The sequence below is a fragment of the Emydura macquarii genome, unplaced genomic scaffold, assembly GCF_026122565.2.
Source record: "Emydura macquarii macquarii isolate MOO-44397 ecotype Brisbane River unplaced genomic scaffold, CSIRO-AGI_Emac_v2 contig_374, whole genome shotgun sequence".
NCBI lineage: Eukaryota > Metazoa > Chordata > Testudines > Chelidae > Emydura > Emydura macquarii.
The window spans coordinates 6,099,074-6,119,915 of record NW_027130511.1 but is presented as its reverse complement, the minus strand read 5'-3'; the positions used below and the strand labels follow the sequence as shown (position 1 = coordinate 6,119,915).

At 42.1% G+C, this 20,842-nt stretch overlaps 1 protein-coding gene across 1 annotated transcript; it reads left to right on the top strand.

Annotated features, from left to right (window-relative positions):
- The first annotated feature begins 312 nt into the window (after positions 1-312).
- CIPC (CLOCK interacting pacemaker) lies at positions 313-18,616 on the top strand. Its single transcript, XM_067532209.1, has 3 exons — positions 313-336; positions 916-963; positions 14,156-18,616. The coding sequence occupies exons 1-3, from the start codon at positions 313-315 to the stop codon at positions 15,017-15,019; spliced, it is 936 nt and encodes a 311-aa protein (XP_067388310.1). The 3' UTR covers positions 15,020-18,616.
- Positions 18,617-20,842: the final 2,226 nt, after the last annotated feature.

The window sequence follows — 20,842 nt, the reverse complement described above, 5'->3', positions numbered from 1 at the left end:
TTCACCACCCCGAGCCGGACGAGAAAATGTTTCAAACCTCACCGGCAGGCATTTGGCTAATACTCAAGGCTTGCACAGCTGTCCTGTACAAGACAGGTGGTGGTGGTAGGGATAACCATGTTGCCCTTTAAGGAAGGCTCCCTTCCAATGCAGTGCAGGTGGCAAATCCTGGCCAGCCTGTGGTACTTTTAAACAAGAGGGAGAGTAATCCTGGCATCCCCCGTTCTACCTCAGAGCCACCAAACCTCTCTGGATACTCCAGGCTGCCCGCAGGCGCGGCTAACAGCCTTTTGCTCGCTTCACGCATACACCATGGAGAGCACAGGTCCGGCTCAGGTGTGTGAAGAGATTTTATCGAGGGCTGTACCCACTTATCAAGCCCCCGCAGCTCCAACGCCTCATTCCCTCTTGTCTACCCCCTCCCGCCAATCTACCGTGCCTCGTGCCCACGCCTTTGCGTATCATAGCACACACCACATGAGGGGCGCGAGGGCGGGCGCGCGCGCGCGCGCTCGCGAGCCACTTGCTCACGCCTCACATCTGAAGGAGGGGACGGCGCGACGTCGCCCAAATTCCCAAACGAAACGGAGGTCCCGCGGCAGAGTGCCGAGCGCGCATGCGCAGTAAAGCCGCTCTCTTCGGCGGAGCAGAAATAGGTAGAGGCGGGGGCGGGGCATCGCTCTACGCAAGCGCATTGAAGCTATCACGGCGAGGACTCCCACGGCCTTCGCCCCGCCATCTTTTAGGTGTGGGGAAAGGCGGAAGTGGTGGGCGGGGCCGCACAGGCACCGCCTACTCCAGGCTGGGAAGGGGGTTACCTCAGGGCGGGGCTTCGCCTGGCGACTGCGGTATGTGCGCTCCGTTGCCGCTCGGGCGCATGCGCTGCTTGGGAGGGCGGCCTGCCGGTGATGGGAGCGGGAGCGGGAGTCGGAGACTAGAGCCGCTCGTAGCACCTGTGCCCAGGTGAGGCGAGGCGAGGCAGGGAGGAGTTCGGTAAATCGCAGGGGGGGGGCGAGGTGAGGACTGCAGGGGCGGAGGCGGAGAGCGCAGGGGGAGGCAGTAGAGGGAGCGGGACGGGGGGAGGGCCCCGTGGGGCAGGGAGGGAGTGCTGTGATGGGGCGCGGTCAAGGTGGGGGGGCGGGCTCTGCGGGGATCACGTGTCGCTGCACTGGGGGGCTTGAGGTGGCGGCCTGAGAAGGACAGAACCGGATCATTTAGGGTGCAGCGGAGAAGCGAGCCAAGGAAAGCAGAGAGCGAGCGAGCGAGCGAGCGAGCGGTGTGGTCCGGCACCGGGGTCTCCCTTCCCCTGGGCATCCTGCTCAGTTAGGGGCTGTGCCCGGGGCAAGTGCGCTGCTGCTGGGCGGCGGTGTGACAGCGCTGCCTGCTGCAGGCTTAGCGGGGAACACGTGAGCGTTGGGAGATGGCATCGCTTCCGTTCCGTGCTCTGCTCTGCGACGATCCCACAGCTGACTTGAAAGCCCTCCCTGTTTGGAGATATGTCTGTTACCGACAAAAGATGCTAGAGCGAAAGCCGGGGGACCAAATTCCTCGCTATCCCTGGAAGCAGCTCCCCCAGGACAGGGGAAAGACGTACTGGTGTGGCAGCTTCCGCTGCCCAGCTCGTGTGTAAATTACTGCCTTGCCTGTGCTTAGATTGCTAACGAGCTCATAGGTGCTATTTATACCAATTGTAAGGGGGGTGTTTTTGTGTAATAGACACTTGTTCATTAGACTTGGACGGTGGGACACCCTGTTTATTTCATATGTGCCACTGAGCAACTGCCAGATGGTAGGAGTTTTCAGTCACTACTAACCTGAGTAGTGAATTAAATTTATGAACTTCAGTATCCTATTCCAACTCCAGAGTTGCATAATCCCTGATGCTTTAAAAATAAAAACAACAAAATGGAGTAAGGGAAAATGAGCAAATGTTATTACTCTTCTTGTCACACTTCCAAATTTTTCCCATTTCAATAATACTGTGATCGAGCCCGTGGGTAATATATTTCTGTTTTACCTGTTCCTAATCTCTTAGAGGGATAAACCCTCCTGTGTGTCCTCAATCTCTCTGGTTAAATTGTTCAATGGTTAATGTGTCTCATCAGTACATATAAACTGATTAAAAAGAAATGCTCATATCTGGCTCAGAGAGGGGTAAGTGATCAAGAAGGAGATTGGGGCACTGATTCGCATCTCTCTCTTAAACTGATGTAGGTCACTAATCTGCAGTTAGTGAGTGATAAGTGACTGAAGCAGAATGCTGGGATCCATATTTTCAGTGACAGCTCTAGATAAAATCAATAAGTGATTAAATGTCAGTAGATCATATTTGCATTTATTTCAAATGCTATTGATTTCACCTGTGGTGTGAGAATTCATCTGGATATGTACTTTCTCAAACTGTAACAGTAATAAAGGTTCCTCAGTAAAAACTTAACTAATGATTCTGTTAATGATGTGCAGGCTGGGGTTGAATCTGCTCTTCAGTAGTTACATTGGTGCTATAAATGATAAAAGGTCAGCAGATGTGATTAAACATGCAGGTAGCAGAAATGGATGGGAAAAAAGGACCATTAAAGAGATATTCTTTCACTAATCATTCATCTCTCTATCTTAGTTCTGCATAATGTTAATACCCTTAGTATCTCAATGTTATTATATAGTTAACTTATGTAACTCACTGCCACAAGAAGTGGCACTTAAAGTGGAACTTACAAATATCTAAACTTTTTAGAAATTCTGTTGTGGCTAAGACAACCACCCACAGTTATTAGACACAATGAAAATTTGTAGTCAATATGAATGCTTATGCTTCAGGGCATAAGTCAACCGCTAACTGTCATGAGTTAAGAAGAAACTTATGTTATGAATAGATTTATTCCACTACAGGGTTTATTGCATCATCTTGTACTGTCCACTTTTGGAGGCTGGGTACTGCCTTTCATGGACCATTGATCTGACTACCTATGGAAATTACTCTGTTCCAATTTTATAGTTCATCTTTCATACCAGAACTATATGCTAAAGGGACTGCACTAGAGAAAAAATTGCTTTTAAAAGCACATTTCCTACCTATGTAACTAATAATATTTAAGAGTATTAAAATGTAAATAACTTAAAATCGATCTGACTTTTCAGTGTGTTTATGCAAATTAATTAGTCTGGTTCGCTTTTTGTTTCTTGTGCATTAGCACAAATAAATTGTCTGTATTGCAGACACTGAAAGGAAATGTTTGAATACAAACATGCTATGTGTATTTTGTTTTGTCTTTTTAAATTATGAAAACTTTTATGTCAAAGTATTAGGCTTAATAAGCTCCTCTGTCTTATCTTTTCAAGGGTTGGATATTTGACTGATCCAAAAATAATTGATCCAATCAAATATTGGTCAAATATTGTCAAAAGTAAAAAATGACCAACTGTTTCAAAGTTTGAATTTATTAGAGCAGTAACAAAAAAGAGTAAGATTTTTATAGTATCCAGTAGGCTTAGCCTCATATATTTGTGCGTGATTACAAAAAACAAGTTACTTAACTGAGTTATTTTAATTCAGAAAAATATGAAACAATGAAATGAAATTTTTAAAAGAATTAGTACTACCTTTTAAAGCAATATTAGGTTAGCATTTAAATGTGAATGTTATTCAAGATTGAACAGTTAAAGAATAGAAGTGAAATTAAACAGAAATGATACATAGCAACTATGAAAGAAAGCCGTTTTAAAATGCCCTTAAGCTAGATAAGCAGTGGCCCAATTCTTCAAGCAGCTTAATGACTATACATCTATTATCTTTGGGTTGAGGGAGGAGGCTCTCTTCCACCATTCCCTTCCAAATTAATTTCTGTATGTTTATCTAGTCATCTTAGATTGTAGGTTCTTTGGGTCAGAAACCATGTCTTTTAACTTGTTTAATGTACTTTATAAACAGCCATGTACACTGTTGGCCTGGTATACAAATAAGAATATAGGTACACACAATGTTTGTTCTAGAATGTAGTTTCTCAACCTGTGGTACAGTGTCCGTGAGTCACAGGCAGCGGGTACCTGGGGAAAATCAGAATGAAGTGTAGGCAGGCGGCAGCTGCCGACTTCTGGGGAAGCTGGGTGGCAGCAGCCCACTTCCCACCTGGTCCCAGCTGGGAGGTGGGTGGCAGCTGCCAAAGTCCTGGGAAGCCAGGCTGCAGCTGTCCGCTTCCCGCCCTGTTACAGCTCCCAGCTGGGAAGCGAGTGGCAGCCGCCTGCTTCCTGCCAGGTCCCAGCTCCAAGCTGGGAGGTGGGTGGCAGCCCCCAGCTTCTGGGGAAGATGGGCAGCAGCCCCCCGCTTCCCACCTGGTTCCAACTCCCAGCTGGGAGGTGGGCAGCAGCTGCTACAGTCCCAGGAAGCTAGGCTGCAGCCCCCCGCTTCCCACCCGGTCACACCTCCCAGTGGGAGGCAGGTGGCAGCTGCTAGCTTCTGGGTGAGGTGGCTGCTTCCTGCCAGATCCCAGTTCCCAAGTGGGAGCCCAGTGGCAGCCTCCTGCGTCTCACAAGCTGGGCTCGCAGCTGGGTAGCAGCCACCCACGCCCTGGCTTTGAGCATGGGGACAGCCTCCAGTGCCCCGGCTTGAAGATGGGCAGCAGCTGCCTGCCCACATCCCTGGGTCCCAGCTGGCGCAGAAGCCTCCTTTGCCCCAGCTTGGATTGGGTGGCAGTCACCCACCTCCCGGGCTGGCAGCCAGGCAGCAGCTGCCTGCAACTTGTACAGGGGGCAGCTCCTCTCCCTGGCTCAAAGCTGTGCCCAGAAAACTTCTCAATTTCACTAGTTGAGTAGTAAAATTGACAACTATGACAGCCCCAGATTTTACCAGTTGCCTCTCTTCCTGTCTCTCTCGCCCTCCTTCCCTGTCTCTCTCTCACCCTTTCCTCCTCTCAAATCTATGGCAAAAAATTTGGTGTGGTGCTTTATATTCCCCACCATTGGCATGCCATTCAAAGCCTCCTAGCTTTGACCAACATCACCTCTAGCCCAGGTACATACTTGAGTGGGGCACCTCTGGTGTAAAGGTGGTAACCCTACCCCACTAGATCTGACATCTGTCATATCACGGCCTTATGTACTCAGCCCTTCTTCCAACATATGGCTCACATTAGTCTGTAAATATAAAATCCCGTGGAAAATTGAGTATTGGGGGTACTTATTAAAATTTTCAGAAGTTAGCGGGTACTTGCTACTTAAAAGGTTGAGAAACACTGTTCTAGAAGATTACAGCCAATCAAGATGTTGAACTTTCAGTTAGTTCACCTTTTATCCCAGCAGTAGAATTAGCATTTAGTTAAGTAGTCTTACTGACAGATGAAACCATGATGCAATCAAAAAGTAGGCCACTACCTACATTAGGGCATTCGTCTGGAATATTTGACAGTATTTGGCCTTGGTCAAATAATTGGAGGTGAGCTGATGTTGTTTAACCAGTGATATGATCAGCTTGCCAATGCTAGTCCCTCAACTTTCTCTTAACAAAAGTCTGAATTATCTTATCTCATCTCTTTAAGTGAAGAAATAGCTCTTCATTTCCTGGTTTTCAGAAGTTTGAGTTATGCCTATCTTACCTTAAAAGGGCAAACTGAAGGACATGGGAGCGTGTGGTTTTTTATGGTTTTCATAGTATAATTTCAGACTTCAACTTTCATGTTCTGAAAGGGTGTAGGAAGACGAGGCACTTCTGAAGCCTTATCTATGCCAAGAGCATTTTACCAGTGTAGATATACCAGTGTACTGTACTGGTAAAGTGGTTCTGATGTGGACTCAGCTTATTCCAGCAAAACTGTACAAAACAAGCTACACTGGCAAAAGCGTAGTTTTGCACAAATAGCTGTGTCTGCACTAGTGGCTTTTGCCGGCATAACCAGGTTGGTCAGGGGTGAGCTATGCTGGCAGCAGTCTGCAGTATAGACATGGCCTAAGCAATGTGAACTCCCCTTATTGCAGTTTTTTTTGTTTTTGTTTGAATAATCTTCAGTTTTTAGTCAATTCTCTCTCACTATGTGGGAAAATGAAAATGGAGTTACATCCTTAGTCTTCTATCTGCACTTCAGTCATTGAAGATGCATATTTTTAAAATGCTTCCACTTCCTACAGGTCTCCAATTAACTCATTGACAGTGTCCTTTGTAAGAAAATTAAAATATACATGACTATTCCACTTCACACAAAGGAACATTGATTTAATTACAGATAAGTTATATTTTATATTCACTGTCTTATCTGGGTCACCCATACTGTTGAACTTCACAGTAATCAAGTAGAGCCAGGCATTGCTTTTCCACAGTTCAATACAAGAAATTACATTTCCAATTCCTACTCACATGTGCATAGCATGGAATTAGTAGCTTGTTTAAGAGTCTTTAATAGCGTTAGAAATGTTTATGCAGAGAGTCTTCTCCAGATGACACTATTGTAGAGTGTATTAAATAATCTCAAGTATGAAACAATTTTAGTTCAACTCAGTAAGATTGGCTGACTTATGTTCTCTACTCTTCTCCTTTAAGTCATTTGCCAAAGAAAGGAACTGAGCAAGACAATTACATGTTAGGCACTTTCTGGCACATTCTCGTCTTTTTTTTTTTTTTTTTTTCCAGTTCCTCTCTGCTTCATTGATGGTATTTGCAGCTAACGGTGGCAATGGATAGCATAAGAGTTGTACAGTAAAGCATGTCACATCCTTGTAATAAGCTCCACAAGATAATTCATACATTTTTAAAATAGTATTCCCATCCACCTGATTTATAAAAGAACAGGTATTTGAACCTTCATGAGCTGAATTCAGGATCAGAGTTCCAATTATGGGGCTTTCAAAGGTGCCAGTTGTCCTTATACAGTTAGTTTCTTCCCTAGCCACATGTCCTATTTGCATCTTTTGCTTATCCTAAGAGCTCAAAGAGCTGATGTCCTACTCTTGCCACTGTCACTTTCTTAATTGGTCATAATAGAGTTACATATGAAGGAGACTATTCCTATGTCCCTACCAGCCATCCTGAGCCTTATTTCTTTGAGGTACTTCTGAGTCTCCCAGACGATGATCCATATGCCCTATTTGCCACATCACCAGGTATAGCTGTTCACTCTATTACCTGAGTTAGGACAGGTTGCAATGGGTTTTAAAAAGCAAGACAGTAATTCATATAAGCTTTTCTGCCACACATGTAGGCTAATAGGTTGTAGGATAGGTATTCACATTCTAGACTATGAAATGCAACAGTCACATCTGGTAAGACAGTGTTATCTAGTAGTTGTAGCAGGGGACTGGGAGTCAGGATCCTGGGTACTATTTCTGATTCTGACACTAACCTACTCAGTAACCTTGAGAGAGTCATTGCAACTCTGGAGTTCAGTTTTCCCATCTGTAAAATGGATGTAATGATACCGTCCTGTCTCTCAAGGGCATTAAGCTAAATTAGCCAAGTATTAATAAAGCAATTTGAGATCCTTGGAGAAAAATTAATATTGTTAGTTGTACAGTAACAATTACTTATAGTTCTCAAAGGTTTTTTGCCAGTGTTACCTCTCAGAAAACACAGTGCATAAACATTTCCTAGATATTTGTTCAGCAAAAATACAGCATCATGCACATTGATGGCACTGTGTAAATAATTACATGCAAAAATTACATTGAGAACATTATTAAGGTTACTAAGTCAAGCACTCAGCAGTTATGAAATACCAGAATTAAGGCTCCCCATGCAACCTTAATTTAGCCCCCTAGTATACACATTGTGGTGCAGTCTTTAATTCTATGATTTCCCCCCCCTTACCCCTTGAACCTGCCTCCATCAGTGGACAGGATCATCTGTGCTCATTGAATGAGCAGCTATGTAATTTTTGTTTGATCCTCGTTGTTCAGTATGTGGCTTTATGTCTTATTTACTGAAAACTATTCAACCCCTATTCTGAGTACAGAATTAACTTTCTTGTGGGCTTTTCTATGGCACTCATTACTATAGTATTAGTGTTTCACAATACCTCTGATACTATAGTGATTCCACAAACTCCCTAGATAATCTTTTTCAGTACTTAACTATCCTTATAGTTAGAAAGCTTTTCCTAATATCAACCTAAATCTGCTTTGCTGCAAACTAAGCAGGTGACTTCTTGTCCTAACTTTGGTAGAACAATTGATCACCATCCTCTTTATAACAATCTGTTATAAATTTGAAGTGTGTTATCATGTCTCCCCCCTCAGCCTTCTGTTCTCTCGACTAAACCTGTCCAATTCTTTGAACCTTTCCTCCTATGTTGTGTTTTGTAAACCTCTTATTTTTTGTTGCTGTATTCTGGACTCTTTCCAATTTGTCTACATCTTTCTTAGTGTGGTGTCCAAAACTGGACACAGTACTCCAGCTGAGGCCTCACCAGTGCCAAGTACAGTGAAACAATTATCTCCTATGTCTTAAGGATGACACTCCTCTTAATACATCTCAGAATATTTGCCTTATTTTGCAACAACATCACACCATTTACTCATATTCAACTTGTGATACACTTTAACCCCAAGACCTTTTCCTGCAGAACTGCTGCCAAGCCACTTATTCCCCTTTTTGTATTTGTCAATGTATTTTGCATTTGATTTTTCCTTCCTAAATTCACTTTGCACTTTATTGAATTGCATCTGATTGATATCAGACCAATTCTCCAGTTTATCAAGTGTTTATGAATTTTGGGTGCCCAGTTTGAGAGGCCTATGGCCTGACTTTTTAGGGAACTTAGTATTTTATAAAACTATATTTTTCAGAGCACAGCTCTCTCAGAGCAGTTGCTGTTTTGTTTTTAGTAATTCTGAAAATCAGACCCCAGGGGTATCAAAGTGGGAACCCGAAAAATGTGTAACACACAGTTAATGGTTACTTATTAGAAGTCATAAGAACTGTGTGTGGCGGAGATGAGGATAAAATCCAATTCTCCAGAGTGGTGTTCCATTGATTAACCCATGTGTCTCCTTTCTCTTCAGCTATCTCCTGTCTCATTCACAAAACACCTTCCACCAAATGAGACATGAGTCCTAAAGACAACAGCCTCCTTCAATACACAACTCTGATTCATTCCTTGAGCACTGTTCATCTAAGCACTGAATGAGGCAGGGGTTCTGGAGATAAAAATAGTATGTGATCATGTAATTAAAGAGCGTACTTGCAAGGGGGTGACTCTGCAACTGTAGCATTCTTTTAAAATCTCATTTTGTATGTAATATCCTAAGCCACTGAATACTAGGTTGTCTAATGTAAAGTGTCAGGCAACCTTACCTATAGGCAGCTTTATTAGCCTGGCCTATAATAATAAAAGATGTTTAGTCCAATATTGAGCTGTGTGTTTTTAACACTAGAGTAGGTTAATTAGGGAATTAACTGTGCTATCATTGACAATCTGTGTATTAGCCTGAATTTTTTATAAAAGTGGCATATTTAGAGCTGGATGTTAGATAACCAGCTCTGTTGGTATAACTTCAAGGGGTCTTCAGAGAAAGATAAGCTTCTCTTATTGCAAAGCTTATTCTGCATCAGGGAAATTTGCTTCCTCAGCTTCAGAGGGACTTGTGTATTTGTTGTTGTTGTTCCAGAGTCCCCCTCTATGGAAAAAGTGTTATCAACTCTGTAACACTGTAAAAGCATGGAGTGAAAATACCCATCTAGAAAGAGCCCCAGAAGGCTATTAGACATACTGGGCAATGGGATGAACACGAAAAGACTGATGCATCACTTTAGCATGGCAGCAGCTGAATTTGAAAAGGAATCTGGATTCTCAGGTTTAGAAAAAGATAATTAATTTTCCTCCTGTTTTCATTTAAACTTCACAGTTTGCTCAACAAATGTATCTCTTTACAGTTTCAGACAACTCATGTGGAAGGGTGGGAGAACTTTTGTGGTATAGGGCAAGATTGAAAATCCTGTGACCACTCAGATCTTCAAAGCCAATTTTTATACTGTGATTTTAGTTGGGGTTGGTCCTGTTTTGAGCAGGGGGTTGGACTAGATGACCTTCTGAGGTCCCATCCATCCCTAATCTTCAATGATTCTATACTCTTCTAAAGCTAATTTTGTCAGTCTGCATGGGAGTGGGGTTTGCTTGAATGTCTACTTCCAATGGGCATATTTTTCATTTTAGCTACAGTCTAGAAAAACAGGCTCCTATTTGGTCATTGCTTGACCTGTTGAGTTATATTGATGAATATCTCTTACAATGTGACCAGAATGTCAAACAGACTATTACACTAGAAAGTAATTTTTGTAAGGTTGATAAAACTCAATTTGAATGTTCAATTTTAATACCAAAACTATACAATGATTTTCCCCTTTATTTAAAAAAAAAATTGCATTTGTGAAAGGTGACAGATTGATGCCTCTAGAGATATGAGGCCTCAGGATACAAAACAGCCACAGCAAACTGGCAGTTCAAGATTCTGCAACACTGCCCTGTCCTTTTATGGTTTGATAGATTGAATAGGTATGAAGACAAAGTACAGTCCTTGGCCTCTCTGAGACTGCAACAGTTTGAGGAAAGGTCCATGTAAAATAATTCCATCACTGAGAATTACTATCTAAAGTCAGAGGCCACTGAGCAGCCATCAGACGAGTGACTATTTTAGTTGGAGTCCAAAATCAAATTAGCAGCACTGTGCACAATCTGATTGAACAGAGTAGAATCAGGAAATGAGAGGAAAGTTAGGAAGCTTGCTGCATATAAAACAATTAATAACCGGACTTTGCATCTACCGGATGGAAGTTCAGTGTGTCTGAGTTCTGTGGAGCAGACAAACTCAGAGAATATGCAGACTGCATCGTGTTGGAACACAGAGGATGGATCCTGGCAGTACCTGACTTGCTGGTGAGATCTGACCAGCTCACAGCCTAGCCTGGCATGGTTGCAAGCAAATCTGGTTAAATTTGAATGTTGATAGTGTACCAATGCCCAAAGAGACAAGGAGACTCTGTTAAGATGTGCCATGAAAGAGATGTCTGGAGTATGCGTTTGTAGGGAAGTCAGTTCTTTGATCTCCAAGACCAACTTTCTTTAGCCTGACAAAACATTGGTTTTTGTTTTTTCCTTCTGCGGGCAAATTCTTGGACATGTGGACAAACTGTTTAAGCAGATGCACAAAGCTCCAATCTGGTGGGGTTAGGCATGCTTCACCTACTGGTGTCCTCAGGGTGAGCGGTGGGATATGGAATTCTGGCTCCCTTGTTACGATAACAAACTTTCCAGGGCATGTTGCAAGCAAATCTTTACCAGTTTTTATAATATATCTAAATTACAAAATTTTGTAATGTAGCAAAGGGAGGGAGAGAAATTGAGAACAAGGAAGAAAATTTCCACACTTCATTGAGCCATAGATCTTAGTGTCCAAACCTCAGTACATAAGATAAAAGAGGGAGCCATGTTAAAATAAAATGAAAGTCTTTACTTCAGCAAACAAAAGCAATGAGTATAGGTTAATGATCATGAAACGCAGTCCTGCCTCAACCCATGATAACTAAGCAAATTGGAATTTGTTCTATCAGTCAACTGTGTAAGTATGGTCCCATCCAGTACAGTGATCATTGCCAAAAATAAGTAGGTTTATTGATTTGTTGTCCCATATAGTTCTTGGTGCAATAGCTACGAGAGAGAGAATTGATTACTCCCCTCCTCCCCCTCCCCCCAGATTAGACCATCAGCATTGTCTGTGTCTCTCTCCTCTGTTTCACACCAGGCCAGCAGCTGTAGGAGAACTACTAGAACAGCACCATGCTCCTACATAGAAACACATGCTAGCTGTGCTGATTTTAAAGTGAAAATGTGGGCTGCTGTAATTCTGCTAAAAACAAGATGGAATTAATTCTGTTAAACTCAGTGCATCTTACTTGCTAAGATTTTACAAATCTTGTAAAAGCTACTCGTGTGTGTACAAAGCCTTTCTGGGCAAATGCTGTTGACTGTTGCAAAACTTAAGCTTTCATTTAAAAATAAAAAGTTGTCAAGTGAGCTTTCCAAATGTGAATTGGCTGAGATGAATGGAATAATTTAGGAAAAAGGAGAATAATACAAAGTGAGATTTTGGTAGGAGAAGACCGACCAGAGAACACAATGTAAGGTGGGAAAATGAGTGATGGAAGGTGGAGGGAGGAAATGGACAATGTAGGAAAAGACTTATTATAGGAAAGGAATCCAGGAAGATGAAGGAGGGAAAAGGAAAGCAAGATAGTACGTAGAAGTGTCAGCCAGATTGGGGCCACTTTATGCTAGTTTTTATACAAACACTTAGTAAACAACAGGCCTTGAACCAAACAACTTGTCCTCTAAAGCTATGTCTATGCTACCAGCTAGGGGAGTGATTTCCCCCTGCCTGGGTACACATGCTCATGCTAGCCCAAGTATAAATAGTTGTGTAGCCACAAGAGCACCAGTAGTGGCAGCAAGACTGAACTATGCTGAGTACAAACATGCATGAAACTTGCGTATGTGCTTGGCATGGCTCAGTCATGCCTCTGCTGCTGCTATCTGGGCTATACAGCTATTTATACTTGTTTGTTTAGCTTGATGAGCGCTAATGTGAGTGTATGTATGTGGGTAGGGGAATTACACCCTTGCCTCTTGCAGTAGGTGTAGCCTAAGGCTTCAAATTCTATAGCCCTTCTGTGTATTTAAGGTATTTATGGAGCCCCCATTACCATAGTCTCTGAGCACCTCAATGTATTTATCTCACAGCACCCGGTGAGGTAGGAAAGTAATAGTCTTCCTATTAAAGCAAAACTCTGGGCAACAGCAGCTTTTCCAACAGCGAGTGAGCCGTGCTGCAAGGGCAGCCACTCCTGTGGGGAGTAGAATGCAATCACCCTGAAGCGCAGGTCCTCCTCTTCCATGCTGCTTAGCTCTGTCCACATGTAACCGAAAAGGGTGAATAAATAAATAGTGCTTCTACTGAAAAAAAGAAACAGTTTCTCTTCCTCTAAGTGGTTTGCCCAAAGTAACACAGGATGCTTGTGGCACAGCAGGGAATTGATCTTGAGCCTCTTAAGTCCCAGGCTAGCATCCTAACCACAGGATCATCCTTCCTCTCCCATTTGCTGTTCAGCAAAGCACTTAATTGTGTGCTTCAATGCTTTGCTGAATACTGATGGACTCTAGCACATGCTTAAATGCTTTGCTGCATTGGCATCTAAAACACCAGACATTAAAGGTTAGACGAGATAAATAAGTGGGAGGTAGGGTGGATGAAGTACCAAAAATAATTGGATGTTTTAGCATAGGTTTAGCAGTGGGCACAATTTTTATCCAACTAGTATCAATGTAGTAAGTTTGGTTTTTATTAAATAAAGTTGGTTTATAATGTTACAAATATTGCATTTCTTTAAATTGCCCTGGGGTGTAACTTTAGGTAAGGAGAGGCAGTGCAGGTGTTTTTCTCTCAGAGTAGTAGACGTGAAGCTTGTCAACACACAAAGTTGCACTAGTTTAACCAAAGGTGTGGGAAAGGGTGCAATTTTGTGTGTAGAGCAGGTGTTTCTCTTTGGGCTAGTAGGCATTAGGTACACTTCAAGTGTTGGGTTTTTACATAATATGTAGTTTCGGTAAATTTTAAAACTGCAATATTTGTTAGTGAACAGCTACTGTGCTAGAAATAACTGAGACCTATTCTTACAGCTGGTGCTTGAAATAAAGTGACATGAATAGAGTTCCTATGTCTCAACTAATATATAATTTAAACTTCTAGATAGAATGCTTGTGCAGCGTTCATCTGAAATGTCTTTTAAAAAAATCATAACTTTAAGTGTTGTGGCTTTCTTTCATAGTTTTCTGTACTCTTGTAGTTGTTGTTCTCATATTTTATCCTCAAGACCAGGTTGCTCCCAGATAGTGCTAGCATAAATAAGAATGGTAAAACTGAATGGCTTCTAAATCTATTTGCTTTTCAGCAGTAAATAGATTCTGAATTACAGTTTTGTCTCTAGCAATGTCCTCAGATGTCACAAGAAAGGAAGAAAGAGTTTATATGAGGTAAAATCTGCTCAGAATGCATAATAACTGGCAGCATTTAGCAACAGTGTTTACAAGCATTGACACCAGGTTCACCTGTTCTGATAAAACTTTTCTAACGTTTTCCCTTATACTGTTGTGATAATTCCACTCTTTCCACCCATACTTCTCAGGGAAACAGTTCATCGCCGCTGCTGTCTTGGACTGTCCAGCCATCTTTTGAAGTGATTCCAGCTCAGCCACAGCTAGTGTTTCTTCATCCAACCATTCCCCCTCCCATTAACCATCATCTTGTTGGTGAAAAGAGAAGTGACCCTACTAATTACCTGCCCATACTGAACTCCTACACAAAGACAGCACCACATCCCTGCAAAAGGGATCGTGTCTTGGATCTGGAGGAAAGAGGGGAAACCAGTGGACAGAAATGGCTTTGCACAGATACTGCTATGTCCAGTAAGACTAGTTTATTGCCCTCTAGTGCTTGCATGCAAGTACCACCTGACTTTAAGCCTGCTCAGGACTCAACTCAGCGGAGTTCTCCAGCTTTGATGGCAGGTGGAAAAATGTCATCTATTGATGGCTTTCAGTATATTTCTACTGACAATCAAAAGGCCTCAGATTTGATTCCCCTTTCCCCTACTGGACTCCTCCAGACAGACTGCACATCTCATGAGATGGAGAATCCAGTACAGCATATGGTGCAGTTTGCAACCTGCAACCCACCCTTAGCAGCAGAAGAACTTTACACTACTCCTGAGTTATTGTTGCAGCAGCAAAGCAAGCGCAAGCGCTTTCAGAATACCATGGTTGTGTTGCACAGGTCTGGGTTGCTGGAGATCACCTTGAAAACCAAGGAGCTGATTCATCAGAACCAGGTAACCCAGATTGAACTGGACCGGCTGAAGCAGCAAACACAACTGTTCATGGAGGCAATAAAGAATAATGCTCCTCAGGCCTGGGCAGAACTAGAGGCATCCCTAACAGGGTCAGATAAAGCTGACAGTAGGCTTGAGGCTTCTACATATCCCAACATGTAATGCAGAAGATATATCTGTTCAAGTGATTCCTGTGCCTCATTTTCTCTGTCTCAAGCTGTTAAAAGAGCATTTTCTAAGTTTGAGACTGCTTAAAAACTCGTTCACAAAGCAGCATGCCATTAATAAACTGTCCCCAATGCCAGTTGTGGAACTGGCACAGTGGGAGGCCTTGGCAGGAATTTTTACTGCTTCATGTGACCTGGAACTGAGTAACTGCTCTTTGTTGGACCATGAAGGTGTGGAAGTGCTATGGTGATGATGTGTTCCCACTTATATGGTGGAGAACATTGCAATTGGCTCTTTCCTAGCAAGCATCTTTTTTTTTTTTTTTTTAACCACCCTATCCCAGACAGCCAATTCACAGGATGTGACGGAGGGGCCTAGTCCAGTGCAACCGCCTATGAAATTGATAGTGAAAGAGAAAACTTGATGGGTAACATGGTATCTCTGGCTTTGTGTTAATATCCCAAAGAGACAGGGTGGCCTCGCTTTTGGGTAATAACCACATTGAACAAGTGGAAAGCTGCTTTCATTAAAGCTATACTCGATATATTTGCATTGCTTGAGCAAAGCAGGGGATGGAGGGTTATATTAGAAACAAGTGAAATAAATAGTTCTAGGCAGGCCCTGTTGGCCTGCTATTTTAGTTTCTTTAAGGTTGAGAGGTGTGTGAAAATCTGAAAACACTAGACCTGCACTGGAAATGTTTATTCCAAAGCAGATTTATTTGCACTGCCTATTAATAGCTAACAAGCAAGGTTTGGATTCCCCAAGTATGTAATGAGTTAAACACTGATTGTTACTTTTTTAAAAAAGCTAAGTGATTTTTTTTTTAAATACAGTACAATGAAGATTCATAGATTCCAAGGCCAGAAGGGATCATTGTGATCAATTAGTATGTCCTCCTGTATAACACAGGTCATGGAACGTCTCCAAAATATGTTCCTTGCTAAGCAGATAGCAAGACCAGCTGCGCATCCTTTAGTATTAGACTCTTGTCTGGCTGTGACATTAGCTTGCTAAGTTTAAAGAAGGAAAAATTGTTGCATGGATCCTAGAGTGAACAAACCCTGTTTTTCTTTTTATGAGAAACATCCGAGTGTATCACTAGAAGAGACTCTTGTCAGCTTGGTGACATCTTCCCCAGAATGTGACCTGAATGACCTTGAACACTTTTTAATGTTCTCTTTCAATATGAATATTATGATTCCCAACTCGCCTGTCTTGAAGCGTGCATTTGCACATTGATGTTGGTAGAGGCATTAGACCTTAGTGCTAAAGGTACCTGACAATCTTGTTTCAAAAGCTGTTCTTTAGACATATTCATATTGTTTGAATTTGACATATCACTCTCCTTCATATTCCCTTCAACTTGAGTCATTTCTTTCAGATACTCTATATGAGGAGGTTTAAAATATGGTCATCTAAGAATGAAATTAACAATCTCTCCTATTCTAAATTGTGATAGTGTCTTATCTCTTTGGTTTCAAAATGGTTTTCAAACAAAACTTGCATTTCATGTGATTAAGTACTGTAAGACATTCTTACATTCCCTGTATGTATTTCAGTTTCTCAAAAAGAAACCAAAAAGTTTTCCAGTTAAAAAGTTTAAAGTTGGCCTCTTGCCATTAAATTCAATGACATAACCTTTCATCCTTCTGATGGTCTCAAATGAACATTGCAGGAGACCCTAAAGAATTCTACAGCATCACTGAAACAAATGCCTTGGAGAAACTTTGGAAGTAGAATAAGTCTTCCTTTTTCAGCACATTGCTTAGTTCACTGAAAAGAAGTTGCATATGTGCCTCAAGGGAAGAGGGAACATGAAAGTTGGGCTTGGACTGGCCTCTGTAGCTAGAGAGAGATTTCCCAGATGGCCCCAGGACTCAGTCCCCCTCAAAACTGAACTGAATAGTAGCTGATTAAACACAATTCCAGCAGGGGGTAGAGCATCACCAAAGAAATCTGGGGGCAGTAAATGGGAATTCAGCCAAAGTCTTATATGGGCTACCTATGTTGCCTCATGTCTGAATTTAGTTTGCTATTGTTAACACATAGCATAGTGACACCAAATTCAAACAAGAGGCAGCATGTGGCAGAGGACATTACATATTCCAGGCCAAACACTGAGACAGCTGAGCCCACTAGAGATTAACAAAAAGTTACAGCTATGGCACTTCCAAGCCCCTTATTGAAAGGGAGTAAAGACTGTTCCATTGATCTGAATGATATAGGTGTTCGTGTATGGGTTTGGGGTGTGGGGACAATAGACACGTGAGCCACCATTGTCTAGTCCTGCCCTCAAGAGGTACCTTCTTTTTCCTTGGAAGCTCTGTTTCTCCCATATGAGGTTATGGAGAATCCTGAGTTCAGATCCTATTTATTAAGCAATGACTGTTCTAGAAAGTGAAGTGATGGATCTCGAATGAATTGTGGAAATTTTAAAGATGAAGGGGGGCGGGGGACAAGAAAAATTCAGTCCCAGCTGACTGAAGGGAAGAGAGGAAGGGTTCCCAGTTGCATCACTCTGGCGGAGCAGAGAGGGCAGAAAGCTCCCTAACAGGGTAATAGTGTACTCCCTGATGAAGGGAAATCCAGGACAGCGTAAATCTGCTGTAGCTCACACAACATCACAGGCTCTCTCACGGGGTGAGCTAAAAGTGGTGTGCTCAGAGCTGGTGGACCCTTTTAACTAGTGTAATCTTGTATAAAATATATTTGAACATAACAAAACTGTGAATAGAAGTTCAGCCACTGCTTAGAAATCATACTGCGTGTCAGACCAAACTTCTTATTCAGTATGTACTGAATTAGAAAAATCTTCAAAGCTACTGTGCAAATCTGGGGTCACCTAGGAACCATCTCCCCAGATAAATTAGCAGTTAAGGTCATTAATGAAGTATGCTGAAGGGTGCTGACTGTAGATATACAAAATGCTGTCAAACCCCAGTTTACTCTCACGTATCTTAGCTGCCTTTATTGCTGGAAGCCTTAATGAAGCTTTATACAGCAAAAGCTTTCCTGCCCTCCCTGTAAGTTAATAAAATGGGTCTGGAGCTGTGGTGAGAGAATTCACTGGTTTTTATTAGACTTGGTCTGGAGCTGAAGCCGGTTCTAAACAGAATCTAGAAACAGCCTCACAAGATTGTCCAGAGATGTCAGCCTCTTTGATTAGAGAGTTCTGTAAGCTTTGGACCTACAGTTAGGTTTTTTTAATCATCTCTGGATCAACTAGAATTTGCTTTAACACCCTAGACTTAAATCAGAGGTCCTGAGCTCTGAAGGTCAGTTTCTGTGGCTTCTGCTGTTGCTCCTGCCACCAACTGGCTAGAGTGACAAGTAAGAGGAAACACTGATGGGTCAAGCAGACTTCAGCTTTCATGTAAAAGTTAATAGCTTTATACATCTTGAATTTTGCTTTCACTGTTTTTTAAATTTTGATAACTAGTTGGAATGTAATTTTTTTTCTGTACCTTCAAGTGCATTGCCAAATCTGAATACTGTAGTACAAAAACTTGATTACAAAATGTGATTTTTTTCCTCTGTAAAGCTTCTAGAAACAGACTGTGAAATATGAATGAAATAAAGTATGTGCCTGAAAAATTGTGTGTTGCTCTAACACTGTTAAACAATGGAGTCCTTCACCACAAAATGCTCTATACAAACAGCACTACAGTAACGTGCAGCTGGTTCTGGAGCAATGGATACCAACAAGTAGCACAAAACAGCACATCTCTACAAAAGTTATTAAAGGGTCTTTAATGTTAACCCATGCCTATTATATGTCCATTAATGGGATAAAGGGGTTTGGAAAAGAAGAGGTATATAAAATGGACTATAAAATGGATAGAGAACTGGCTAGATCATAGGGCTCAACGAGTAGTGATCAATGGCTCCATGTCTAGCTGGCAACCAGACACAAGCGGGAGTGTCCCAGGGGTCGGTCCTGGGGCTGGTTTTGTTCAACATCTTCATTAATGATCTGGAAGATGGGGTAGATTGCACCTTCAAGTGCCAGAAAGGGCACCTTCAAGTGCCAGAAAGGGAACAGAAACTACTCACTGTTCTGCTAGGGATAATCCAGGCATGCAGGAGTTGCTGGCATCCACAGAGCCAGAGTAGCTAGCTGCTGTGCTTTCTTCCTATGGCCCCTGGTGTAGAAGTGGAGAAAAGGGAGTGTCTGCACTCTGGCTATCTGTAGCTCGTGTATGACTCTGAGATATGCCTAGATGACAAAAAAAGAGTTGTTTTTTAAATCAGGTTAATAGATTATAAACCCAGAAGGGACCATTGTGATCTAGTCTGACCTGCATAACACAGGCCATAGGACTTCTTCAGATTAATTCTTGTTTGAACTAAACCATAACTTTTAGAAAAGCATCTGATATTGATTTTAAAATTGCCAGATGTGGAGAATCCATCACAACCCCTGCTGAGTTGTTCCAATGGTTACTTGCCCTCACTGTTAAAAATGTGTGCCTTATTTTAAATCTGAATTTGTCAAGTTCAATTTCCAGCCATTGGCTTTTGTTACAGCTTTGTCTGCTAGGTTGAAGAGCCCCCTATCAAATTTCTGTTCCCAGGTAGATACTTACAGACCGTGAACAAGTCACCCCTTAACCTTCTCTTTAATAAGGTAAACGGATTCAAGGAGTTCAATCGCTATAAGGAATGTTTTCCAATCCTATCAATATCATGGCTCTTCCCTGAACCTTCTCCACTTTATCAACATCCTTCTTGAGTTGTGAATACCAGGACTGGAGACAGTGTTCCAGAAGCGGTCATACCACTGCCAAATAGAAAGGCAAGGTAACCTCTCCTCCTCAATAATTTCCAGTTTATACATCCAAGATTTGCATTAGCCCTTTGGGAGCTCATCTTCAGTGAATTATCCACTGGGCCCTCCAAGTCTTTGAGTCCTGGCTTCCTAGAATAGAGTCCTTCCACTCCCCCACCCCTATTTTATAAGTATGGCCTGCAATCTCTGTTCCTAGATCAATGACTGCATTTGGTGATACTGAAATGCATGTTGTTTGCAACCAGTTTACCAAGTGATCAGATTTATTCCTATCGGTTACCGTCTTCATTATTTACCATTTCCTTAATCTTAATAATCTGTAAGTTATCAGTAATTACCTTTTTTTATTCCAGGTCACTGATAAAATGTTAAATAGCATAGGGGCGAGAACCTGGAAGACCCCATTAGAAACACACTCAGGCTTGGTCTACGCTGCTGGCAAAATTCGGCGGCAGTCAACGGGAGTTACACAAGTTACGCAGAGTTGCTTGCGTAGCTCCCATCAACTTCATAACTTCTGTTTAGTGTGCCATCTCCACTGCGCTGTGCTGAGGGGAAATGCATACCTGTTGATGCAGCACTATGCTTTTTGGGGAGGTGGTTTTATTAAATTGACTTCCAGGTTGATTGAGATGTCTTCACGGCTGCTCAATCTAACTGAAAAAATCGATCTGACAGTGGCGAATTTGCTGCCATCCATATAGACATAGCCTTAGTGATGATTCCCTATTTACAGTAAAATATTGAGACAGATCGGTTAAACAGTTTTAATCAATTTTATGTGTGCCATTTTGATTTTATATCATTCTCTTTTCTTAATCAAACTGTCATGCAGTACCAAGACACATGGCTTACAGAAGTCTCCATATATTACATCAGTGCTATTACCTTTCTCAACAAAACTTGTAATCTCACTTTTTATATATGTTTGACCTAAAGTACTGTGTCCAGTTGTGGGTGCTATGCTTTAGGAAAGATGTGGATAAATTGAAGAGAGTCCTGAGGAGTGTAACAAAAATGATAAA

Excerpts from the sequence above, each read along its gene's own strand:
- CIPC (XM_067532209.1), top strand. The coding sequence starts at position 313 with ATGGAGAGCACAGGTCCGGCTCAG. Across the intron at positions 337-915 it reads AGAGCACAGGTCCGGCTCAG|CGGGAGCGGGAGTCGGAGAC; the intron begins GTGTGTGAAGAG and ends CGGTGATGGGAG. Across the intron at positions 964-14,155 it reads CTCGTAGCACCTGTGCCCAG|GGAAACAGTTCATCGCCGCT; the intron begins GTGAGGCGAGGC and ends CATACTTCTCAG.